The sequence below is a fragment of the Herpailurus yagouaroundi genome, unplaced genomic scaffold (genome assembly GCF_014898765.1).
Source record: "Herpailurus yagouaroundi ecotype Mexico unplaced genomic scaffold, PumYag 192, whole genome shotgun sequence".
Lineage (NCBI taxonomy): Eukaryota > Metazoa > Chordata > Mammalia > Carnivora > Felidae > Herpailurus > Herpailurus yagouaroundi.
In genome coordinates this window covers 734,910-760,945 of record NW_024412423.1, presented here as the reverse complement: position 1 = coordinate 760,945, position 26,036 = coordinate 734,910, and the positions used below count along the sequence as shown (strand labels likewise).

The window sequence follows — 26,036 nt, the reverse complement described above, 5'->3', positions numbered from 1 at the left end:
TATCTCAGCCATTCTCATAGGTGCATGGTGGTATCTTGTTTTAATTTGCAGTTACTGGCAAATTATATTGAGCATCTTTTCGTATGTTTGTTTTCCATCTGAATATTTCACTTGGTGAAGTATCTGTTCAGATTTCTTGCCCATTTTTTGACTGGCTGGTTTATTTTCTTATTGGTGAGTTTGAGTTCTTTAAGTCTCAGAGTTGAAGTTCTCGGAGAGAGCAAGAGCTTGAGTGTGAGTCGAGGAGATGCAGAGAGAGAGAGGGAGACAGAATCCCAAGCAGGCTCTGTGCTGTCAGCAAGAGCCCCATGTGGGGCTGGAACCCATGAACCATGAGATCACCACCTGAGCTGAAATCAGGAGTCGGACGCTTAACCAACTGAGCTACCCAGGTGCCCCTTGACATTTTTAATTTTAGTAAAACCCAGCTTACCAATTTGTCTTTCATGTATTTTGCTTTTGATATTGTATGTAAAACCTCATTGTCCAACCCCAGATCACCTAAATTTTCTCCTGTTTTCTTCTAGAAAGCATAGTAGTGCCAACATCCTATGTAAATACCCAGGCAGTCAGTGCTACCTTTGGATTCCATTTGATATAAAGAGTGTGGGCAGAGGGACTGAAATAAGATGGGGGAATTTTTTGTCTTGGTAATGTTGGATTTTCATTAACAAAACAGAGAATTAAGATCACCTTCATATATATCGCTGAATTGTTTGTGAGTATGGACAAGTCTCTGACAGAACTTGGAACATTTAAGGAGGCTTAATAGTGATTGTGGGAACTAGAATGGACTTATTGGCCGTAGCATTTTCTCGGGAGTACTGGCAGATTACTGGTGTTAAGGCAGTATATGTAAAGCTGGCAGTGGGTGAGGCTCATGAGGGCACATAAGAGCTGTGAGCATTGTGGTTTGGCCATACCGATTCCTCATAGGCTTCGTGACCTTCTGGATAATGTGAAAGTGACCGATGAGTTCCCGCACACTTCTCTTACCTAAAAAACCAGGTTCTGCAACTCAGAGTGTAGAGGAGATGGCAGTGGGGGAGAAGTGCATTTTCTGAAGTTTGCTAGAGATTTTCTTTGTTGTTCCTGATGGGACAGGTAGCCTTCTGCTACCTGAAAACTGTTTTCCTTTCAGTGGGACCATTCTGCCTCCGTGACGCAGATGCCTTCTCTCCCCATGCTCCTTGGTCCACATCTGGGACTAGCTGTTCTGCAGTCGCCCCTTCCTCACTAACCCTACCTGAAACCCCCTGTTCCAGATCACTCCCTACTAGCTCTTCCTGCCTTAGTCTTCCTGTCTTCTGTTCATTATACTCTGTCAGTTTCAACTGCGTAGTAACACTTTGTCCAGTGTAATAGAAATACAGGATTTGAATTCTTTGAGTCTCGCTTATTAGTTGTGGTAATAAGTAGGCTATTTTAATTTCATTGAGTTTTCATTCATAATGTGTGAAATAAAAGAGTAATACCTCACGGGAGGTTTTACATGAACAATATATATGAAAATGTTTTATATCCTGGAAAACGAAGCACAGATGGATTATTCATAAACCCTAAGCAGTGGTTCTCAAAGTGTGATTCCTGAACCAGCAGCCTCAGCATCGTCTGGAACTAGTTAGGTAAAATTCAGGTGTGGACTGAATCAGAAACTCGGGATGAACCCCAGCAATCTGTTTCACCCCTGGGTGATGCTGATGTCTGTTTAAGTTTGAGAAACACTGCTTTACATTATACTTAAAAACCTGAGGACAGCTGTTGTAGTCTGCTTGTAGAATACTAAGGGCAGGGCTTAAACAGGAGGGAATTATTTTCTCTCTGTTCTGGAGGCTGGAAGTCCCAAGATGAAGGTGGTTGTCAGGATTGGTTTCTGGTGAGGACTTTTCTTATTGGCTTGCAGAGAGCTGCCATCACTGTGTCCTCATGTGGACTTTTCTCTGTGCATGAACGCTTCTAGTGTCTCTTCCTCTTATGTGAATACCAATTCCACTGGACCAGGGCCCCTACCCTATGACCTCTTAAGTAACCTTAATTTTTGAAGGTCTTGTTTCTAAATACAGTCACAGTGGACGTTGTTAGGGCTTCAACAGATTTGGGGCAGGGGGGTGGCCAGGGAACGCGGTTCAGTCCATAGCAACAATATATCAACAAATTAAAAATTATTGAGGAATAAAAATCAGTCCTACCTTTTTGCACTTGATTTTAGCCAAAAGGCCGAGAAGCGATTCAGTCCTACCTTTTTTAAAGGTGAGTAGTTAGCCTACCAGACTGTCTCCCTAATTAGCTTTTTTCCTTGGAAAAGAGTGTTCCAGCACCAGTACTTACTTAGTCCTAAGTAATCCATTGATTTTGTACTTTTTTAAGAGAGCATGCTAGAGTGTGAGGGGAGGGGAAGGGGGCAGAGAGAGAGGAAGAGAGAATCTCAAGCAGGCTCTGAGCTGTCAGTGTGGGGGCTTGATCTCATGAAACCGTGAGATCATGACCTGAGCCAAAATCAAGAGTTGGAAGCTTAGGCAACTGAGCCACCAAGCACCCCTGTTTTGTACTTTTAATTACTACTAGTCTTAACCACATTTTGTTTACTTTTAAAAAGCTGTAGCCAGGGGCGCCTGGGTGGCTCAGTCGATTGAGCGACCGACTTTGGCTCAGGTCATGATCTCGCGGTCTGTGAGTTCGAGCCCTGCATTGGGCTCTGTGCTGACAGCTTGGAGCCTGGAGCCTGCTTCAGATTCTGTGTCTTCCTCTCTCTCTGCCCCTCCCCCACTCATGCTCTGTCTCTGTCAAAAATAAATAAACATTAAAAAAAATTTAAAAAAAAAAGCTGTAGCCATAAAGCTGTTGCTTTAGCTGTGTTTAGGGCTAATTTGGTTTTATAGCTTTTTGCTGGGGATCTAATCCTCATTTATAGCATTGTTTGTATGAGAGAGAACTTAGGAGTTGTATAAAATTGATTTAGATAAAAGGGTTGAATCAGCCTGTTTACTTTCACAGAATCCCCTTATAGTTGTAAATCAAAGCAGTACTGCTATACCATTGTATATTGTTTTGATTGCATAAAATAGAGGTCTTTCCAGTGAATAAATGAGCGATTACTGGCATTTTTTAAGTATATAAGAGACTGTAGCAGAATGTTGATACTGAGTTTTTTCTAAAAACTAATCCAGTCCTAGGAAAGGTTATGGATGGTTTTATTAATACTTGTATTTTCTGCATTGTCTAGATGCTAAACATTTAAGAATCCAGTCTACTTTACCTTCTTTCATTTTGGGAACACAGTCCTAAGATGCGTAAATAAAAGAAATACCAGGAAATGACGCATGAAAATTTAGTTCTATGTGTTGAGTTACACTAAAGGATTACAGAGTTTGTAAGGAATTGGCATTAAATTCAACATGAGAGTACATTGATTTAGGTTTTTTCTAGGAACTTAACTGGTCAAAATGGCAGCCAGGGTTGTGTATTGGGGCCATTTGAAGTTTGTGAAGGAGCTCCTTCAGTTTTTTTTTTCTTTCTTCCTTTCTTTTCTTTTCTTTTCTTTTCTTTTCTTTTCTTTTCTTTTCTTTTCTTTCTTTTTCTTTTTTTTTTTTTTTAGACTTTGCCTGAGAAATAAAAGTCTTTATTGTAAACAAGAGACCAAAAATATTAAGCTCAGGTTTTTTCCTTGAGTTTTTTATTGTGGTTTAAAAACACGTAAGATTTACTCTCTTTTTTAAAATATTAATTTCTGTTGAAGATTTATAATCTTAACCATTATTAAGTGTACAGTTCTGTGGCATAAAGTATATTCACATTCTTGTGCAATTATCACCTCCCATCTCTAGAACTCTTTTCATCTGGCACAATTAAAACCCTGTACTATTTATTCTTAAATCATGCTGTGCATCCACGTGGCTCGGCTTTTATATCTTTAGATCTGTGGTCCTTAGAAAGAGGACCCACTACCAGCCATGACAGCCTGATATAATACATTTAAGTGTTTAAAAAATAAGAGAGATAAAAGTAGCTGGTCCTTGGCTTAGTATTTTTGTTGGTGAGCCTTAAAACACTAGTTAAAAGCTCTGTCTAAACTTGATGATCTTGGAACAATCTCTCTATTAACTTTTTAATGTGAGGCTGATTAGCTCTTCTGTTACCATGTCATTGTAAATTGTAAATTAATACGTGAAAGAGATTTTTGCCCGTTGTCAAACTCTTTATAAATGCAAAAAGCTAGTTTGAAATTGCATTTGGGCACCCTAGGTCGGTGGCCAACATGGTATTATATATGGGAACAATCGTTTTGAGTTTCATTTTGAAATTTTCTTGAAATTGAATCTTTTAACTGACTGATTTTTAGGAAAATCCCTTGATCTCTCTGGCTCACTTTCTTTACCTGTAAAATGAAATAGTCATGGTTAAGTTGTTCTGGCTCTGATTTGAAAGTTTTAATTAAAAAAAATTTTTTTGGGGGGCTCCTGGGTGGCGCAGTCGGTTGAGCGTCCGACTTCAGCCAGGTCACGATCTCGCGGTCCGTGGGTTCGGGCCCCGCGTCGGGCTCTGGGCTGATGGCTCAGAGCCTGGACCCTGTTTCTGATTCTGTGTCTCCCTCTCTCTCTGCCCCTCCCCCGTTCATGCTCTGTCTCTCTCTGTCCCAAAAAAATAAATAAACGTTAAAAAAAAAAAAATTTTTTTTTTAGTGTTTATTCATTTTTGAGAGAACAAAGCGTGAGCGGGGGAGGGGCAGAGAGAGAGGGAGACAGAATCCAGAGCAGGCTCCAGGCCTGGAGCTGTCAGCACTGAGCCCAATATGGGCTAGAACTCAAGGTGAGATCATGACTTGAGCAGAAGTCGGAGATTCAACCGACTGAGCCACCCAGGTGCCCCTTGAATGCCTTAATTTTAAATAAGAGAGGGGTTAGTGGTCTTCACGAAATTTTTAGTTTTTTATTTTTTAATGTTTATTCATTTTTTGAGAGAGACAGAGCACAAGCAAGGGAGGGGCAGAGAGGGAGACACAGAATCCGAAGCAGGCTCCAGGCTCTGAGCTGTCAGCCCAGAGCCCAATGCAGGACTCCATCCTATGAACTGCGCGAGATCGTGACCTGAGCTGAAGTTGGACACAACAGACTGAGCCATCCAGGTGCCCCTCTTTACAAAGATTTTAAAAGGAAGTGATACATTTAACTTACTTTACTTTTTTTATATGTAGATCATGGAAGGGAAGTGGTTGCTTTGTATGTTACTGGTCCTTGGAACGACAATTGTTCATGCTCACGAAGGCCATGATGATGATATGATTGATATTGAGGACGACCTCGATGATGTTATTGAAGAGGTAGAAGACTCAAAATCAAAACCAGATACCAGTGCTCCTCCGTCTCCAAAGGTTTGAAGTAGTCTTTGAATCTATTTGTTTTACCTCTTGAGATAATCAAAGGATGAAGGTAAATTTGGACCTTTTTCCAAGGGGAAGTTAAGTTAAAAATAGTAGCCTTTTGTATATCTTGCCAATGATAAATTTTTTATACATTGAATTGAGGGCCTGCTATAAAAATTTGGGATAATTAAAAGCAAATCCTACTAAGAAGGGAATAGTGCTGCAAATTTCAATTCTTGAGTCTCATTTTTATATTAAACATAGGTCACCTACAAAGCTCCGGTTCCAACAGGGGAAGTGTATTTTGCTGATTCCTTTGACAGAGGAACTCTGTCAGGGTAAGTGTCTCTTAGGGGAAAACATCTTGGAGGCAAACCTCACATAAGTAAGATGTGATAATGGATTCCTTTTTGCATAGCATTTTATGTAGTGAAATGTCTATTTTGTGTCTCCAGTGTTTGTGCTGTTTTAGGAAAATTTAGAACATGCCCAGTTAGAAAATTTTTTTAGAGCATGTGGGTCTAATTTTCATTTCTCTTTTTCCCTCGACCCTATGTATTGTTCTTTGAATTGAAAATTTTTTTTCTCTTAAGTCTCAAAAAAAGTGGAATTGTTTCCTGGGTTTGGTACTTTTTTTTTTTTTTTTTTTTTTTTACAGGTTTGTGAGTTGAATTCAATGTATTACTATTTGTGTGGCAGATTTAAAAGTTGAAGAGGGGCACCTGGGTGGCTCAGTCAGTTAAGTGTCTGACTCTTGATTTTGGCTTAGGCCATGATTTCATGGTTCTTAAGATTGAGCCCCAAGTTGAGCAGCTCAGAGCCTGCTTGGGATTCTTTTTTTTTTTTTTTTTTTAATTTATTTATTTGTAAGTAAGTAATCTCTATACCTAACGTGGGGCTCAGACAGTTGCATGCTTTCTCCAACTGAGCCAGCTAGGATCCCCCCTGCTTGGGATTCTGTCTCCCTCTCTCTCTGTCCTTCTAAGTTTGCACATGGAGCATGTGTGTTCTCTCTCTCTCTCTCTCTCTCTCTCTAAACAAATAAATAAAAAATAAAAGTCAAAGAAAGTAGAGTGGTTAAATAGGCTACGAAGACCTGGGTAGATCTTGCTTTTGTTAGTATTTCCATTGATTCTTTTCACAGGCCAGCTGTCCTTTAAATCTTAATTTGGGGGTTTGTCTTCTTAATTATAGGTGGATTTTATCCAAAGCCAAGAAAGAGGACACTGATGATGAAATTGCCAAATATGATGGTGAGTTCCATTTGATGTAGATGTAAGAGCAAATTGAGGCTTCACATGTTGTTTCCATAGTATCTCTTAAGGCTAGTTTGAAAGGAATATGTGTACATTTTAAGATTTTTTCCTTGGGAGTTTTGCTGTCTGTGTGTTCATAGGATTAGACCTGTTGACTGTTGCATACCATAAAATGGAGAGGTAGTTTATCACCTGTGGTACTGTCAGTTGGAAGTGGAAGGTCTTTCTAGGCGTTGATGAAGTGAATATGCTACAGGTTTTTAAAAACCATATCCTAATACCTGTTAAATGTGTGTATGTTTAATAGACCAGCTCTCATAGGTAAATGGAATATGGTAAAAATTTGCCAGCATGATAGACTTAAACAACTTGGAGTTTTGTCTGTTACCATTTAAGAGATCTTCAAAGGTATAATTAAGGAATACCTGGAGTTTTTTCTGATGTCTTGCAGGAAAGTGGGAGGTAGATGAAATGAAGGAAACAAAGCTTCCAGGTGATAAAGGACTTGTATTGATGTCTCGGGCCAAGCATCATGCCATCTCCGCGAAACTGAACAAGCCCTTCCTGTTTGATACCAAGCCTCTCATTGTTCAGTGAGTGAAACATTTGCTTGATAGAAACTTCCTAGATCTCAGAACATTATTACTGTATTTTAAAGAATTATGAGAATAATTGTATGTTCTAGTAGCTGGTTTGGGGTGTATTAAACATCCTATAATCCAGTATATTTTTCCTGCTGAATAAATTCTTTGAAACAGATTATTTTTCCCCTAATATCAAATGAACTTCTGGGTTTTGTAAAAAGTGTTCAGTGGGAATCTGCATTAAGGTTTTGTTTTATTTTATTTATTTTTGGTGGGGGGTATTGAGTAGTCATTCAAAAACAAAAGAAGGTGAGGCGCTCAGTTGGTAGAGGGTGTGACTCTTAATCTCCGGGTGGTGAGTTCAAGCCCCATGCTGGGCATAGAGCTTACTTAAAAAAAAAAATCTTCAAAAGCAATAGAAGATGGAATTTTTCTTAAGGATAAACGTATGACCTGTGATAAAATATGTGACCAAGATTGGGGGAAAGGGGAAGTAAATTAAGAAATTTTATCTTTCAAAATGGCTTATGGTTTTCTGCTTTTCTCTTTGAAATTAGGTATGAGGTTAATTTCCAAAATGGAATAGAATGTGGTGGTGCCTATGTGAAACTGCTTTCCAAAACCCCAGAACTCAACCTGGTAGGTACTTCCTGTTTCCTTATGGGACCACCCCCCGTTATCTTTTTTTTTTTTTTTTTTTTAATGTTTATCTTTGAGGGAGAGACAAAGCATGAGTGGGGAAAGGGCAGAGAGAGAGGGAGACACAGACTCTGAAGCAGGCTTCAGGCTCTGAGCTGTCAACACAGAGCCTGACATGGGGCTCGAACTCATAAACTGGTAGATCATGACCTGAGCTGAAGTCGGACACTCAACCAACTGAGCCACCCAGACGCCCACACAGTTATCTTTTAAGGATCTTAGAGAAAAGGAAAGTTTTGTTTACACTTGTGTAAATAAAGACGTCTCCTGCTTTTGAAATATTTAGAGGATTGGGAATAATGACTTTGACACTTCTTTGCTTTTTATTTGAAATGTGAATTTCAAAGCCATTCTATCTTGTCCTGATTTCTGTTCTAGGTAATTTTTAGTTTTGGCAAACTTATTTCTTTGTTTTATGAAAGAAGCAGTAATTAGCTATAGGTATATGCATTACTTTTTAAAAATTATTTATTTATTTATTTATTTATTTATTTTTTTTTTTTTTTAATTTTTTTTCAATGTTTATTTATTTTTGGGACAGAGAGACAAAGCATGAACGGGGGAGGGGCAGAGAGAGAGGGAGACACAGAATCGGAAACAGGCTCCAGGCTCTGAGCCATCAGCCCAGAGCCCGATGCAGGGCTCGAACTCACGGACCGCGAGATTGTGACCTGGCTGAAGTCGGACGCTTAACCGACTGCGCCATCCAGGCGCCCCTTATTTTTTTTTTTTATTTTTATTTTTTTATTTTTTTATTTTTTTTTTAAATTTTTTTTTCAACGTTTATTTATTTTTGGGACAGAGAGAGACAGAGCATGAATGGGGGAGGGGCAGAGAGAGAGGGAGACACAGAATCGGAAACAGGCTCCAGGCTCCGAGCCATCAGCCCAGAGCCTGACGCGGGGCTCGAACTCACGGACCGCGAGATCGTGACCTGGCTGAAGTCGGACGCTTAACCGACTGCGCCACCCAGGCGCCCCGCCCCTTATTTTTTAAAATACATCCAAGTTAGTTAGCATATAGTGCAACAGTGATTTCAGGAGTAGATTCCTTAATGCCCTTTACCCATTTAGCACCCCCACCCCAAACCCTCCAGCAACCCTCTGTTTGTTCTCTATATTCAAGAGTCTCTTATGTTTTGTCGCCCTGCCTGTTTTTATATTATTTTTGTTTCCCTTCCCTTATGTTCATTTGTTTTGTCTCTTAAAGTCCTCATATGAGTGAAGTCATATGATTTTTGTCTTCCTCTGACTAATTTCACTTAGCATAATACTGTCCAGTTCCATCCATGTAGTTGCAAATGGCAAGATTTCATTCTTTTTGATTGCCGAGTAATACTCCATTGTATATATATACCACATCTTCTTTATCCATTCATCCGTCAGTGGACATTTGGGCTCTTTCCAAACTTTAGCTGTTGTCGTTAGTACTGCTATAAACATTGGGGTGCATGTGCCCCTTCAAAACAGCACACCTATATCCTTTGGATAAATATCTAGTTGTGCAATTGCTGGGTCGTAGAGTAGTTGTATTTTTAATTTTTTGTGGAACCTCCATACTGTTTTCCAGAGTGACTGCACCAGTTTGACTATTTTTTTTTTTTAACTTTTTAAAAAATGCTTATTTTTTTTTTTTTTAATTTTTTTTTTCAACGTTTTTATTTATTTTTGGGACAGAGAGAGACAGAGCATGAACGGGGGAGGGGCAGAGAGAGAGGGAGACACAGGATCGGAAACAGGCTCCAGGCTCTGAGCCATCAGCCCAGAGCCTGACGCGGGGCTCGAACTCACGGACCGCGAGATCGTGACCTGGCTGAAGTCGGACGCTTAACCGACTGCGCCACCCAGGCGCCCCATGTGTGTCTCTATCTTAAAAATAAGCATTTTTGGGGCGCCTGGGTGGCCACCCAGGCGCACCATGTGTGTCTCTATCTTAAAAATAAGCATTTTTGGGGCACCTGGGTGGCGCAGTCAGTTAAGCGTCCGACTTCAGCCAGGTCACGATCTCGCGGTCCATGAGTTCGAGCCCCGCGTCAGGCTCTGGGCTGATGGCTCGGAGCCTGGAGCCTGTTTCCGATTCTGTGTCTCCCTGTCTCTCTGCCCCTCCCCCGTTCATGCTTTGTCTCTCTCTGTCCCAAAAATAAATAAAAACGTTGAAAAAAAAAATTAAAAAAAAAAAAAGATAGAGACACACAGAGTGCAACCAGGGGAGGGCAGAGAGAGAGAGAGGGAGACACAGAATCTGAAGCGCAGGCTCCAGGCTCCAAGCGGTCAGCACAGAGCCTGATGTAGGGCTCGAACTCACGAACTGTGAGATAATGACCTGAGCCGAAGTTGGACGCTTAACCAACTGAGCCACCCAGGTGCCCCTACTGTTTTGTTTTGTTTTTTAAAGCGGTTTCATATATTCTCATGTAAAGTTTCTTTTTCTTTGGTAGCTATATAAGCCTCATAAATGAATGTTTTTTCTTTAAGGTGCCAAAAACTTACTGGGATTTTATTAGAGGAAATATCACACTTTGAAAGTTTGCTTTTGAACACTTTGACTGAGTCACTTAAAATAATTCATTTTTGTTTCTGAAGGATCAGTTCCACGACAAGACCCCTTATACGATTATGTTTGGTCCAGATAAATGTGGAGAAGACTATAAATTGCACTTCATCTTCCGCCACAAAAACCCCAAAACGGGTGTATATGAAGAAAAGCACGCTAAGAGGCCAGATGCAGATCTAAAGACCTATTTTACTGATAAGAAAACACATCTTTATACATTAAGTAAGAATATGCATTAATTTGGGGGTGTGATAGCATTTATCATCTTTTTAATTTAAAGGTTGTACACCTGGAGGAGACCCAAGCCTGCAAGTAAGAGTTTCTGTTGACTTAATATCATAGTGGTGTAAAGAACTTAATCTCTCATCACTAAAAAAAAGGTTTCTCCTCCCGTAGGTTGAATTTGAGAAGTGGGGTTTGAGACATTTTCAGAGTGATCTTTCGTGTTCCATAAAGAGCTTTGCTGATTCCCCTCGTTTTCTTGTCATTATTTTCTTGTTGATAACATGTTAAATGATAGGACACAGTAGAAATATATGTACTTTTTTTTTTCAAATTATCTGTCAGTTGAACTTTGGATGCTCCAACACCTAGACAGTTGAATTTAATCGTTTGGACTGCATCTTTTGTTTTAATGAAGTTTTTCCTGATGGTTTGAGCGTATATAGACATGTCTCTTTTCTTAAAGAATATAGTAACTTTTTTTATTTGTAACAAAAGTAATACATACTCAGTGTGGAATTCAAAAGCTGGAAATAAGCAAAACAAAAGATGTTTAAAATTATTTGAAATATCAACATTGTAACATATGTTTGGCTGTATGTGTATAAACACGTGTCATTTTTTTATTAAAAATTGAAGGTGCTATATTTCACTTGCTCTCTTAACTTCATAAAAGCAGCAGCAGCTCTCCATGAGTACATACTACTGCTGACATTGCTGGTCTTGGTCATTACTGAGGACAGCGGAGTGGTTGCTGCTTGATTTCCATAGTATTCTGGATATGCTGCCTGGGAGACATTCAGGTGTAGGATCTGGGCTTTAGAGGAAGTCTCATTTGAGATACCTTTATGGATTTAAAATTCTACTGGGCTCCAAAAGTACAACCATAAATGGACATGTGGTTCAATGCATAAAATAAAAAAACTTGTGTACTTTGAAATTTTAGTAACATAGATGGCGGTAGTACCAATTCAAAAAATGAGGAAGAGGGCTTTTTCCACTTGGGGGGATGGTTATAATAAATAAACTTATTTGCCTGTTGACTGGTGTGTAACCATTTGTATCGGATCATCATTGCATCAGTTTATATACCTTTGGTGTTTTGCTGTTTTTAATGTCCATAATTGAAGTCTTTTGGTGTTTTAAATTTTATGTATCATTATGTTTTAATTTTAAAATCCTGAGGAACTAGTGTTTATGAATTATAGTTAAGGAAGAGTGGGTTAATTTGCTTAAAGTTTCAAGACCATGTTCTGACTCTAATGCCCTGAGGTCATTACTCTGTGCTTCTGTTTTCTGTTAGAAATATGATCTTCTGTTGTGTAAAGAGAGCTTGGGGAATGAGTGATTAATTAACTTTTTAAAATTGCATTTAATTTTTTCAGTCCTGAATCCAGATAATAGTTTTGAAATACTAGTGGACCAATCTGTTGTGAATAGTGGAAATTTGCTAAACGACATGACTCCTTCTGTAAATCCTTCACGTGAAATTGAGGACCCAGATGACCAGAAGCCTGAGGACTGGGATGAAAGACCAAAAATACCAGATCCTGATGCTGTCAAACCGGATGACTGGTGAGTCTTGGAGTGCAGCATTTCATACATTCCATGTGGCCTAAACAACCGAATGTTGGCTAAGATCTCATAATTTCAATAATCTGTGATGCTGTCTAAATGGTAGGAGAAACGTAGACCACTGTGGCTGCAGTGGGGCCATAGTGATCGTCTGGATTGCCTGACACCATTTCATAAGCCACAAAATGCTGAAATTGATGAAAGAGTTTGTCTGTGGTAACATGGTTGGTTTATAGCAGAACCTCTTCTGGCCTGGCCTTTCCAGCACTTCTATTAATTCACATCTGAAAGTCTTGAAATGTTAAATTTTAACTTGAAAAATAACCTTTTCCCATTTAAATCTCACTCAAGACATGTCTGCTCTGCTTTGGACAGTGGAACAAAACCGTGGGGATACCAGCTGCCCACAAAGCTCCAGTTTCAGCCATGAGACAGGCAGGTGAAGTCGGCATGCAGGTGGCAAGTGATCTAGCAGTAGGTGTCAGCAGGTGACCAGAGCACCGGGTCTACCTGATCCAGGGGTGGCTTCTTGAAGCAGGGCAGGTCAAACTGAGACTTGAAAGTGGGGTAGGAGTCAACCCAGTGGTGATGATCAGAAATGATATTCCCAGTTGAGGAAGAACAGCGTGTGTAGTAGTGGGGAAGCAGGAGTGAGCTTGACACGTGTGAGCAAACTGGAGTATCTAGTGTGGAGCTTTTCATTCAGTGTAAAACGGGAGAGTAATGGAGAGTGAAAACAGGCAGGGTTAGACTCTTGTGTGTGGCCATGTTTGAACTCGGATACAGTGACTTTCAGAAACGTCAGGAAGTGAACAAAGAAGAGTTAAATTCTAGCTCATGTTTTTCCTCCCTTAAAGTATGTGTACCTAAACTTTTATGCTGTGCTAGTGTAAATGCTAAGTTTGTATATTCGTGAACATTAGGTCTGGACTCCGCCTACCTAGCTGTTTTATTTTAGGGGTGGGAGTGTGAATGTTTGGCTTAATTAAAAGGCCAGCTGAATATTATACAAGTTCTCATGCCATTAATTTAAAGTAAGCATTATTCGGGGCGCCTGGGTGGCGCAGTCGGTTAAGCGTCCGACTTCAGCCAGGTCACGATCTCGCGGTCCGTGAGTTCGAGCCCCGCGTCGGGCTCTGGGCTGATGGCTCAGAGCCTGGAGCCTGTTTCCGATTCTGTGTCTCCCTCTCTCTCTGCCCCTCCCCCGTTCATGCTCTGTCTCTCTCTGTCCCAAAAATAAATAAAAAACGTTGAAAAAAAAAAAAGTAAGCATTATTCAAAAAAGAAGCCGTAATCGTGACCAAGGATAGATGTCTTTGTTTTATCAGCTGAAGTGGCACTGTTATACAGTAACCGCATAAAACTTTGAAATTAGGTTCTTCTTGATGAACTTTTATTTTCAGAGTAATTATAATTCACATACTAAAATCCATCCTCTTAATTTGTACAATTCAGCAATTTAGTATATTCACAGTATTGTGCAACCACTGCCACCACGGTCTAATTCCAGAACATCCAAATTGTATCATCCAAAAAGAAACCCATACCCATTAAGCAGTTACTTCCTGTTTCTTCCTTCCACCAGCCCCTTGGCAATGACTAATCTACTTTCTGTCTCTGAATTAACCTATTCTGGACATAGCATACTATATACAATACGCGACCCTTTGTGTCTGGCTTTTTTCATAATGTTTTCAAGGTTCATCCATGTTGAAGCACGTGTCAGTACTTTGTTCCTTGTTCTGTCTGATGAATACTCCATTGTGTGGATAACGACACACTTTATTTATCCGTTCTTTAGTGGACTGATGTTTAGCTTATTTCCGTTTTTTGGAAATGGTTATGAATAATGCTGCTATGAACAGTCATATATAGGTTTTTGGGTGGTTCCACGTTTTCATTTCTCTTGGAGTGGAATCGCTGGGTCATATGATGACTATGCGTTTAGCTTTTTGAGAAACGGCCGAACTTTTCCAAAGTGGGTGTACTAATTTACTTTCCTACCAGTGACGTATGGGAGTTCTGGTGTCTCCACGTCCTTGCCAACACTGGTTTTTATCCATCATTTTTCTCACAGCCAACCTAGTGGATGTGAAGTGATATTTTATTATGGTTTTGATTTGAATTTCTCTGATGGCTAATGATGTTAAATTATCTTTTCATGTGCTTATTGGCCAATTGTGTATCTTTGGAGAAATGTCTATTTACATCCTTTGCCGTTGTTTAAATTGGGTTGTCTTTTTATTACTGAGTTGTAAGAGCTCTCTCTGTATTTTGAATACTAGACCATTATCAGATGAATGAGTTACAGATATTGTCTAGAAGGAATTATTTAAAATTTTGAGGTTAAGCAAGACTTCTGTATTTTAGATTGCCCTGTTTCATATTCACAAGTGGGATCAATTATGATTCCCTGGTCAGTGCTGTCATAACTAGCCTTCTCCTTTGTGTTTAAGGGATGAAGATGCCCCTGCTAAGATTGCAGATGAAGAAGCTACAAAACCTGAAGGCTGGTTAGATGATGAGCCCGAATATGTGCCTGATCCAGATGCAGAGAAGCCGGAGGATTGGTAAGAGCTTCAGTTAATTTTTTAAATTACTTTTTTACTGAAGTAAAAGTTAATAATTAAATATAGCCAAGTGTCTAACTTAAGTGTACAGCTCAACAAATTTAATTTCGTGTTTGTCTTTTTTTTTTTTTTTTTTTTTTTGAGAGAGAGAGAGAGAGAGACAGTGTGAGTAGGGGAGGGACAGAGAGAGGGAGACACAGAACCTGAAGCAAGCTCCAGTCTGAGCTGTTAGCACAGAACCCGACACAGGGCTCAAACTCATGAACTGAGAGATCATGACCTGAGCCGAAGTTGGACATTTAACTGACTGAGCCACCCAGGCATCCTCATATTTGTATTTTTTTTTTTTAATTTTTTTTTTTTAATGTTTATTTATTTTTGAGACAATGTGACAGAGTGCAAGCAGTGGAGGGGCAGACAGAGGGAGACACAGAATCTGAAGCAGGCTCCAGGCTCTGAGCTGTCAGCCCAGAGCCTGATGCGGGACTCAAACTCACGAACTGTAAGATCATGACCTGAGCCAAAGTCGGACGCTTAACCGACTGAGCCACTCAGGCACCCCCATGTTTGTCTTTTTTTAACGTGACTGTCATGTTACTGGAAATGCAGAAACAAGATGGTACTCCAGTGTCATCATAGTATGACACCGTGAAAGAATTTCTGCAGGATTTCAGGGGAACCCTGGCATGGCCATCAGTCCTGCATCACAGGATCCATTTGTAATTTGTCTCTCCACAGGGATGAAGATATGGATGGAGAATGGGAGGCTCCTCAGATTGCCAACCCTAAGTGTGAGTCGGCCCCTGGGTGTGGTCTCTGGCAGCGACCTATGATTGACAACCCTAATTATAAAGGCAAATGGAAGCCTCCCATGATTGACAATCCTAACTACCAGGTTTGTGCCTCTTGATGGTTGAGTTGCCTCACTGATCTGTTTGTTTGGATAGAAGTTTTGTTTGTAGTGAGGCCTTAAGGTGGATCACTGTATTCAGACTATTGAATTAAGAACAAACTGCCGAATTGAGAGAGAGTTTATATGTTAAGTGTTGAAAAAATAAACCTAGAAACTGGAAGGAAGAGCTTTCCTAATTGCTTTGTAACTTGTGTTTAAAAAAGGAAAAAAAAAAATGGAAAACTTGTGATTTGGGCACCCTTATGTTGTGTGGTGGGGGTGTTGCAGCCACTGGATCCAAACCAGCAATCCATGGAATGGGGTGGATAGAGCCCTGACGTGGGAAGGGGCTCCCCGACCCTGAGTCCGGTCATTGCTTCACCTAGTATTTCAGCTGTGAAAAGACTGTGAGATGCAAATATAAAATGCTCAGAATAGAGCTAGTGATGTTATAAAGCTGCAACTTCACTACAAACATGTAACCACTTAGACCCTGGTCTGTCTTGCTGTTTCTGTCCTAGTCAGATGATTTGTCATTGTTAATTTCCACTTGGTTCCCTTTAAAATGTAAGGCATAGGTCTCTGTCTTTGTGCATACACTATGTGTGTACTTTTCCGTTTGTAAGTGTATTTTTAATTGTGCAGTCAAGCAATAAGATAAATTAAAATTGCCCTTTAATTAAAAGTGCCTTTAGCTGTTCTGTGGATGGCCATTTAGGTGGATTGCCATTTTTGCTTTCGGCGTCCTTTCTGCAGTAATCATCCTTGAACATGTCTGGTGTATGTGGTAACCATTTCTCTAGCTAGTTATCAAGAAGTAAAATTGCTGGTTGAAGGTCATGTACATTTTAAATCACTACTGGACAAGTCTGTACTTGTTCAAGGCTGTTTATTGATAAGAGTCTGTTGGAATGTGCCAGGCAGAGCGAGGTGTTGGTTTGGATCAAGGTCATGGATGATGTTAGAAATTGAAAGTACTTGGAGTCCAGACATCTTAGAGGCGTCAGTAGCATTTATTGTTTTCTTCCTGTTGCTCAGTTGAGTTTTACAAAGTCAGCACTTGGCCTTCATTGATCATGCAGAATTCATCTTAATTCTTACTTAGGTTCACCATAAGTTTGTGTTGTTCATTATCTGAAGTGATTTTTTAAAATTTTTCTCTAGGGAATCTGGAAGCCCCGGAAAATACCAAATCCAGACTTCTTTGAAGATCTGGAACCTTTCAAAATGACTCCTTTTAGCGCTATTGGTTTGGAGCTGTGGTCCATGACCTCAGACATTTTTTTTGACAACTTTATTATTTGCGGTGATCGAAGAGTAGTTGATGATTGGGCCAATGATGGATGGGGCCTGAAGAAAGCTGCCGACGGAGCTGCTGAGGTTTGTGCTTACTTGTTTCTTACGCATTTATGTCTGTTATTGCAAGTAACAAATTGTTTCTTTTGTGACAGGCTATCTTCTAGGATTTGTCTTTTACCTTATTTGGGAATAGTGGCATAAAATGTGTGACTGTATGCCTGCTAAAAACAAAATACCAGGTGTTTGGACATGATTTCACCAGTCTGACATGATGGCTTCAGATTCCCTATTTGTGTTATGTGTAGGGTAGTTTTTTTTTTACTTTGTTAAAGCATATTTAACAAAATTTGCCATTTAGGGTATGTGTGTATTTAATTAAAAATTTTTTTCTTTAATGTTTAAGAGAGAGAAAGAGCATGTGACCACATGTTGGGAGGGGTGGAAAGAGAGAGTCCCAAGCAGGCTCTGTGCTGTCCACGCAGAGCCTGATGCGGGGCTCGATCCCATGAACTGTGAGATCACGACCTCAGCCGAAATCAAGAGTCAGACAATTAACCCACTTGAGCCACCCAGGTGCCCCCTAGGATATATTTTAATGCACTCTTAAATGTTGAATCATGGTTTACCAATATATGGAATTTTCACACAAGCGGCCATATGGCCAAGCTGTGAGTGCGAGAGCCAGAGATAATTGAGATCAAGAAATCATTCATTCACTGGCGGTGAGGTTAAGGGGGCCTCTGGCAGGTGATTAAGAAACCTGCTTTCACACCTCTGCAAGGGAAACCACCTTGATGGTAAAAGCAGGGAAAATGGAGACTTTCTCTTATTTCCTTTTTATGTTGTATGACTGTCTTGGCTCAAACCCTTTGACAAGGGAGTAGTGCCATACAGAGGTTAAACAGCGAAACGGTGCCACCTATGTATTTGGTGTCAAAAACAAGGACCTGAGCTCCGTCTCATCCTGTTTCTCAGCCAGGTGTGGTGGGGCAGATGATTGAGGCGGCCGAGGAGCGCCCGTGGCTCTGGGTGGTCTACATCCTGACAGTAGCTCTGCCTGTGTTTCTTGTTATCCTCTTCTGCTGCTCTGGAAAGGTATGAGTTTTTCTTTTTTTAGTCACTTTTAGAAAGAACTCATATTAAATATAACTAAGATCTGTTGCCTGAGATCAGTAATGAGTGGGCCACACCTGGAACCTTACTCACTACTCTCAGTGGCCATTTATTGTGCCCAGATGGGAGGAGGATTTATAGCCCTTCAGTTTCTAGTAAGTACTTAAGCCTGCAATATTGCCCTTCCATAATATTTGGCAGCAGCTTTCTGGAAAACAAAAACAGAAAACACAACAACTTAGGTATAGAACCAGCCATCTGGGCCCAAACCAGCTTTTCTTCCTAGGATAGCTGTTTTCATATACTTTACAATTCAGTCTTTTATTTTTTTCATTATGCATTCTTCCTTCAGCATCCCTACCTCCTCCCCCAAAATACATTTGGGAGTAATCCAGCCTTATTTTTAGTTTTTCTTGTTTAGTCTTTGTTGTGTGCACTCCAGAAAAAAAAAAAAAAGGGCAAGAAAATTCTGTTTAAGTGCTCTACTTCTATTAAATGAGGATTATGTTTCACCTTGCACTGGGTGTGTTTCGTTCTTTGTTCTCACCCTTTGTTCTTACTGTTTCTTCTGCCCTTGACCTGCACACATGCTCACTGAAGAGAAAACTCTCAGGGCAGGAATTACATCTTACCTCATTTTTAAACCCTTTTTTTTTTTTTTTTAAGTGTATCTACTTATTTTGGAGGACAGGGGCAGAGAGAGGAGAAAGAGAATCCCAAGCAGGCTCTGCCCTGTCAGCACACTGCCCAATGCAGGGCTCAGTCTCACGAACTGGGAGATCATGACCTGAGCCGAAGTCAGGAGTTGGATGCTTAACTGACTGAGCCACCCAGGCACCCCTATATATCTTAACTCATTTTACCAGTATATAGCCTCGTATAGAACTTAGTTTGTAGATGTTAACATAAAAGCGTAAGCAAAATTGTTGCATTTTGGGGGAATATTTCAGAAACAGTCAAGTCCTGTGGAATATAAGAAAACTGATGCCCCTCAACCAGATGTGAAGGAGGAAGAAGAAGAGAAGGAAGAGGAAAAGGACAAGGGAGACGAGGAGGAGGAAGGTGAAGAAAAACTTGGTAAGAAGTAGGCCCCAGAATATCTGCTTTAAGCTAAGACCCTAAGGTGTTTTCAAACAATGAAGATTGCTTTTGAATGTTGAAGCATGTTCTAATGCTAATGGTCTAATTACCAAAAACAAATACAAGGTTTCACTCAGTTTGTTGTACTTTTGATTTCTGTCTTAGAAGAGAAGCAGAAAAGTGATGCTGAAGAAGATGGTGGCACTGTCAGTCAAGAGGAGGAGGATAGAAAACCTAAAGCAGAGGTAATACGAAGGAAAAGTACAGTTTATATCTCAAGCAACTCAAGTGAAAGTACATTTCCCTAGAGGGGGCATTTTTAAAAAGGTTTTTTAAATGTTCATTTTTTGAGAGAGAAAGAGACAGAGGGTGAGGTGGTGGGCAGAGAGAGGGAGACACAGAATCTGAAGCAGGCTCCAGGCTGAGCTGTCAGCACAGAGCCCGACATGGGGCTCGAACTCCCGGACCGTGAGATCATGACCTGAGCCGAAGTTGGATGCTCAACTGACTGAGCCCCAGGTGCCCCTAGAGAGGGGGTACTTTCATAGGGTAATTTTCATTTCCTGTGGCAATTAAAAAAATGTGTTAGAATTAGTTTTATAAAAGTGGAATTCTTAGGACAGGTACACATTTTATTGGTTAATTTTAAACTATATCTGAATCTTGGAAGTATTTTTCTGTGCTACAAATGGTTTTCTGGAATAAGCAGAAGGTTTTAGGGGAAAACCAATACAGTGTTTTTAAGATGGTAACTTCAGGTTATTAATGTAACACATCTGTCTCCTCTCTCCTTGCTGTGCCCTTAAAAAGTATTTCCTTCACTAGGGGTCTAGTGGTTAGGAGGGAATAAAAAGTATTTTTTGAGCAAATAATTGTATTCTAAAATTTTTATCCCTGTTACTCATGGATTCATCCATTCAACAAACATTTCTGGAGTGCCCATCATGTGCTGCACATTGCCAACGAACAAGACAGAAACAAAAATACCCTGCCTTTGGGGAGCATAAATTCCAGTAGGAAGAAATAGCCAATAAGCAAGAGGCATTATAAGGAAATGAATGAATAGTATGTTAGGAAACTATAGGGCCTGAAAAATAAAAGTAGGAAAGGAAAGGGTGTTAGAAGTACCGGAGGTGAGATGGGTTGCAATGTTAGGGATGGTAGGCCTCATGGAAGAGTGACACTGGAGCAGACTTAAAAGAGATGCAGGACTTTGCCATGGAGATGTCCTTAGGAAGAGCATTCCTGGCAGAGAGAACAGCCAGTACAGTGGCCTGAAGTAGTAGTCTAGCGGCCATTGGGGGGGGGGGGGGTTGGGGGGGGGAAGGCTCTAGATTAAGTGGGACCTCCCAAGCCATAATGTGAGCTTGGCTTTTCCTTCTTGTGAAATGGGCAGCCATTGCAGGCTTTAGGGCACAGGAGTGACAGGATCTGAATACTCTGGCTGCTGTGTTTTCTACAGACGGGAGAATCAGTGAGAACAGTTAGGAGGCTGTTGTGATAATGCAGGCAAGATATGGTAGCTCTAGCCAGGTGATAGGAGAGGAAGGTCTGAGAAATCACTGGGCTTCCGGGTCCAGATTTTGGGTGAATTGGTAAGAGGTACAAGGGAAAGAGAATTGTCTACACCTTTCTTAGGGCCCTTTTCCAAGCATATCTCTGTTTCAGTTTGCTCTTTGCTGGAAAACCTTACCCAGTTTCCATTCTAGCTTCTGCACCTCTGCCCCTCCATTGATAAAGGTCAATGTTGTTTACATTTTCTATGGCCGTAGCCTGTCTCAAGTAGAATGCAGAGTTTCAACTAAATGCTCTTCTTTCAGGTAGGGACGAGTCTCACATACGTATTTTATATCCACCAGTCTTCCTCACAATATAAGAAGTTGCTCCATAGAGTAGAATGAGGCCCTGGGCTTGTCATCTAGAGTGTCGTGTGGGACTGCTGGGATAGTCTTCCATCCTCTTATATCCTGTCTTTCTCAGAGAAGCCTCAAAGTGGGGCTAATGTGCCCACAGGCCAGTAGATTATTCAGGATCGAACAGGATAATGTGGGGAAAGCATGGCATCTGGTCCTTTTTAAAGAAAACGTTTAGGAGTTAGATTGAGGAAAGTGCCTGTCTGTAGAAAACAGTACAGATTAAATTAGAACGCACATAACCCCACCGCCTCTGAGACACTTGTTCTTGGTGCACTTTCTTCTAAAGATTTTTATTCTCTTCTTTCCTCAGATGGGTTACCCTCACTCAGCCTGACAAATGTTGAAAACTTGGTGAAGTTTTACTTGTTTATAAAGTATGCTACTTACAGTGAATTTGTTATTTTTTCATCCAACAGGAGGATGAAATTTTGAACAGATCACCAAGAAACAGAAAGCCGCGAAGAGAGTGAAACAATCTTAAAGAACTTGATCTGTGATTTCCTCTCCCTCCCCTTCCCCTGCAAGTGTGGTCCTAGGAGAGGACCCTGGCACACCTTAGGTTGAAACTCAGAAAACCTCCAGACGTCACCATCAACAGGTTCCAGTCGAACACTAGCCCGTGTAATTTTAAACATCTAAGCAGTAAATAATTGCAGTTGTGACCTAAAGGACCCTGTTGCTGTAGAAAGAAAGCATTTAACATTAATGGTTGTGAAACGTAACATGAAGCAACTAACTTGTATTTTGTTTTGTTTTGTTTTGAAACATCTTTGTTTTTTAAAATAGAGTGGTAGAACTTTGCCAGTCTTTAAAAATCTTGGCTTAATTTAATATATTAATCTGTCCATGCAGAAGTAACACCAACTTTTAGAAGTGCTAGGGGGATGAATTGCAGTTTTTATCACCAAATTTGTTTTCTAAGTTTGGTATTAAGAAACCTTCAAGTGTGTCTGTCCCTTAAAATTGATAATCATGTTTAAAGTGCAGTAGTTTGTGGTTATAATCTGGTTTTGCTTGCTTCCATCACTCAATTCCTCCTAAGGAAATTGAGGAGATGGATTGGATGGCAGCCCAAATTTATAGAAGGGTTCTGTTTCAGTTGTATTAAAAATAGACATACAGAAAGAAGAAACTTTTCCTCTTGTTGGTTTAGACCATAAAGTGCGTGTGTTCTGTTGCCCTTGGAACAGCCCAGTTCCCAGACAGCTTTGCAGTTGGTGGAGGAGGTGGCATAGTGTGGCACTCGGGCGGTCATGCTTCCCAAACTGGGAGAGTCTGGGCTCCAGCCTTCTGGAGCAGGTGGCTTTTTAAGGAATGCTCCCAGGGTATGGGAGCTCCCAGGTAGATGCAGATGTTTCATCACTTCTTCCACTGTGTTGACACTGTTTCCTTCCCTGTTTTCCCCAGTTCCCAGCTTTCTCCTCTGCTATGCATTTTCTTCACAGCGCAGCTTGCAGTCCGTTGCTGAAAATGATTATAAAGCTCTGCATAGTGTTAAGCTTTATGTGATTAAGTGTATGTTTCTTCTTCCTTTTCTAAGCAGACCCGCACCTTTCCAGGGTCAAAGTACAGAATAGAATACTGTCTTTCATTTTTATCCATTTCTTTTACTCTGTGTAAAGGCTTGAGAAGTCTAAGCCAGAGGCGAGCCAATTCAGAATTGACTGTAATTGAACACAGGCTAAAAGTATTTATGGGAGGAGTGACATATAGCATGATTTACCTGATTTTTTGTAGCTGCTAACCTTTTTAAGTCTTCATTTGCAGTTCATGTAACATTTGTGTCTTAAATTACATGATAAAGCAGTCCTGTTTAAGCAATTTTTTTTTTTAATGTGGCTTGTAGAATTTTTTAAAAAGTGATCTTAGATTTGTTTTTTTCATGTGGAATGCAGATGGGTGCTATCGGAGCCTCTCCCCCATCACTATAGTGTGATATCATTATTACACCACACTGAAATGTATTCAGAATTGTTTTAGCTTTATTCTTTCTTCAGAGGTGTTTCAAATGTACCGATGATACTGTTTCTTGCACTGAATATATATAAACACTCCAAAGTGTTTATATTGGGGAGATTCGGGGAGGAAGTATATTCGTAAGAGATGAAGGCTGTATCTGTTTATTTTGTTTATCTTAAATTTTTTACTGGTTCACTGAAATTCTTAGGAGGGTGGGATGAATTTTTCTTGCTGTTCAGTGCTTTATCCTTTTCATCTATTGTTCTGTGGTCACAGTGACCGTAGCTATGTAGCAGACTTTCCCAAATGTATTGAGTGCAAATAAACAGTTACTTAGCAAGACCTGAAAATATGTCTGTAGGTTTCTCCTTGAAGCAAATGTGTGGGATCATTGCATTTCCAGAAATCTGCCTTCCTCACTCTCTGACGCTCCATCTCGTGTCTCACTTAACAGTTTCTTCAGCTAATGGCAAGTATAAATTAGTGTTCATTTGCCTTTCCAGGATTATTTAGCAAAGTTTGTCCAAAAAGAAAGAAAGAAAAGAAAAAAGCCTTTTCTCGGTTCTCTTTTTCACTCTTTGTTGAAGGTGCAGCCTTCTAATTAAATGTCTGACACATTAATGAACGACCAGCAGTGTTTAGCTCTTCAAAAGCACTTACATTATAATTTAACATGCTGGCTATTTGTCAAATTGTTGTAAAATACCCACTCCGTCAGATGTATTCCTCAATTTCTCTTACCCACAAAATATTCTCTGCATTTTCCTCAAATTGTCACGTCACTAAATGGTGTTACATTAAAGACCTGTGTTAAGTGTCTGCTTTTGACTGAACTTCTTCATGGTAACTGTCAATTCAAGTGTTTTACTGCAGAAAATATGGACAATTGAGTAATTATTTCATCTCACCAGTGTAGACTTTGCCTTCTTTTTCTGCTGGATTGGGGGTCAGTAGTTTCTGTTGTATATATAACAGTATGGATAGCAGGAAAGGGGGGGGCAGTAATTTGTAGATAATATTCTTTAAGATTTATTGGACTCATTGAACTTTTTAGAGAATTTGTTCAGAATCAGATTCTTTTACATATTCTTACGTATTTGAAGGATGTTTCTGAAAGTTGGGCCAAAACTGCTTTAAAATGTGCCTTTAGGCTTTTGGGTTACTTACTGGAAGAGAAGTACACAGAATGTAGTACACTTAGTTACTATTATCTCTATTAGAAAATGTGTGTTTGAAGAAAGGCAGGACCATGATATGGCTTTCATGAGCTCTAGACACTTTTGTCTTGGGCCACTTTGTGTTTTTTTTTTTAACTGCATTTGTATAAAATACTACTTGAATAAGAATTTTTTTTCTCCTGATTTTAAAATAAAACATTTTTGTGGGCCCTAGTAAAACGTTACTGTAACAAATGTTTGACCAGTTGGTGGTGCCTCTCCACTAACAGTCTCCTGGCGCCTCCTGTTTAACTTTTTAGCAGTTAGGGTGCCCTTAATAACTTCTTAGTATCTCTTGAGCCAACGCAGGCTTAGTAGCTAGTTTTCCGGTTTTGTTTTTGTTTTTGTTTTTTTAAGGTTTATTTTTGAGTAATCCCACACCCAACGTGGGGCTGGAACTCACAGCCCCAGGATCAGGAGTCGCTGGCCCCACTGAGTTAGTTGGGTGCCCCTTAATACCTAGTTTTAGTACTGAGTCATTGCTCCTGTTTTTACCCCCAGTCTCTCACCCCGTATGCCTACTAGTTATAATACTAGAACGTAATTGTCCCTGTTGGATTATTTGAGTGACTCAATTTTACCTAAGCCATAATCCTTTAACTGTCTGGCTAGGCTCCCTGGGTTTTTTTTGTTTTTAAGTAGGACTTTAGAAACTTGTTCAAACTTTTGTATTAAGTGGAAATTGACAGTCCCCGTGATTCGTAATGGTGCTAGAAGAAAGCTCTTCCAGCACAGCACACTCGTGGACAATTCTGACCAATTATGAGGCCGGATGTAAGCAATGCGTCGAAAAACAGCTGACGTTGAAAAAGCGTGGCTACTTTAGAGTTCATCAAAACAATTCAACAAGGCTGTAGGAGGAGAAAATGGTGAAGCGCTGCAGTGCCAGGCAGGCGTCTGGGTCAGGCAGTTAACGCCTCGCGGACTGCCCCTTTTCTCCGCGGGCCCGGAAGGGCCTGAGGACTAGGGGTGGTGTTTAGGACCGGCTCCTGTCGGTCATACTTGGCTCGGTGCCCAGCGCTGAGGCCCGCCCAGGGGCTTCCCACCGCCCCTCACTTGAGAGTTCCTTTTAAACTCGTTCGGGAGCCCCAGCGCGCCTCTTGCGTGCTAGCCCCCGCCCCTCGGGCGGCCCGCTCTTCCTGCTCTGATTGGCCGTAGTGCCTGTTCATCAGCCGTGACGCCGGGGTCGCCTGCCGGGGCCCCGCCCTCTTCCGAGGGCCCTGAAAACAATTTTAAGATGGCGGCGGCGGCGGCGCGGAAAACAATGGGGCCGGGGCGGCGGGGACAGGCCGAAGCCTGAGGTGGGCAGCGAGCGCCGGCCCGGGTCGGGCCGAGCGGGGCCGGAGAAAGACCCGCCGCCGCGCGCGAGCCCGCTCCGCAGCCCGTGGGGCCATGGCGCGGCCGTAAGGCGGCCGGGCCGCCGGCGGGGAACGGAGCCCGCAGTGCCAGCCGGCTCCGAGAGGCCCGCCCCGGGCCCGGCCCGTGCAGCCCGCGGCCCATGGTGCTGCCCACCTGCCCCATGGCGGAGTTCGCGCTGCCGCGGCACAGCGCGGTCATGGAGCGCCTCCGCCGGCGCATCGAGCTGTGCCGGCGCCACCACAGCACCTGCGAGGCCCGCTACGAGGCCGTGTCGCCCGAGCGCCTGGAGCTCGAGCGCCAGCACACCTTCGCCCTGCACCAGCGCTGCATCCAGGCCAAAGCGAAGCGCGCCGGCAAGCACCGGCAGCCGCCCGCCCCGGCCC

The 26,036-nt window shown here is 41.3% G+C and overlaps 2 protein-coding genes across 2 annotated transcripts in view; both read left to right on the top strand.

Moving 5' to 3' along the window:
- CANX (calnexin) overlaps positions 1-23,896 on the top strand; it is a 35,146-nt gene extending 11,250 nt beyond the window's left edge. Inside the window, exons 2-15 of the mRNA XM_040444192.1 lie at positions 5,192-5,368; positions 5,624-5,697; positions 6,554-6,612; positions 7,067-7,208; positions 7,757-7,838; positions 10,481-10,673; positions 12,059-12,248; positions 14,705-14,818; positions 15,557-15,713; positions 16,875-17,090; positions 17,985-18,104; positions 19,073-19,199; positions 19,368-19,447; positions 21,535-23,896. Coding sequence (XP_040300126.1) covers positions 5,195-5,368; positions 5,624-5,697; positions 6,554-6,612; positions 7,067-7,208; positions 7,757-7,838; positions 10,481-10,673; positions 12,059-12,248; positions 14,705-14,818; positions 15,557-15,713; positions 16,875-17,090; positions 17,985-18,104; positions 19,073-19,199; positions 19,368-19,447; positions 21,535-21,588 — 1,782 coding nt within the window. The 5' untranslated portion in view covers positions 5,192-5,194 and the 3' untranslated portion in view covers positions 21,589-23,896. The remainder of the gene's footprint in view (positions 1-5,191; positions 5,369-5,623; positions 5,698-6,553; positions 6,613-7,066; positions 7,209-7,756; positions 7,839-10,480; positions 10,674-12,058; positions 12,249-14,704; positions 14,819-15,556; positions 15,714-16,874; positions 17,091-17,984; positions 18,105-19,072; positions 19,200-19,367; positions 19,448-21,534) is intronic.
- Positions 23,897-25,520: 1,624 nt separating this feature from the next.
- The window catches only part of MAML1 (mastermind like transcriptional coactivator 1), a 43,329-nt gene continuing 42,813 nt past the window's right edge, over positions 25,521-26,036 (top strand). The window contains exon 1 of the mRNA XM_040444193.1: positions 25,521-26,034. Within this exon, the coding sequence (XP_040300127.1) occupies positions 25,793-26,034 (242 nt within the window). The 5' untranslated portion in view covers positions 25,521-25,792. The remainder of the gene's footprint in view (positions 26,035-26,036) is intronic.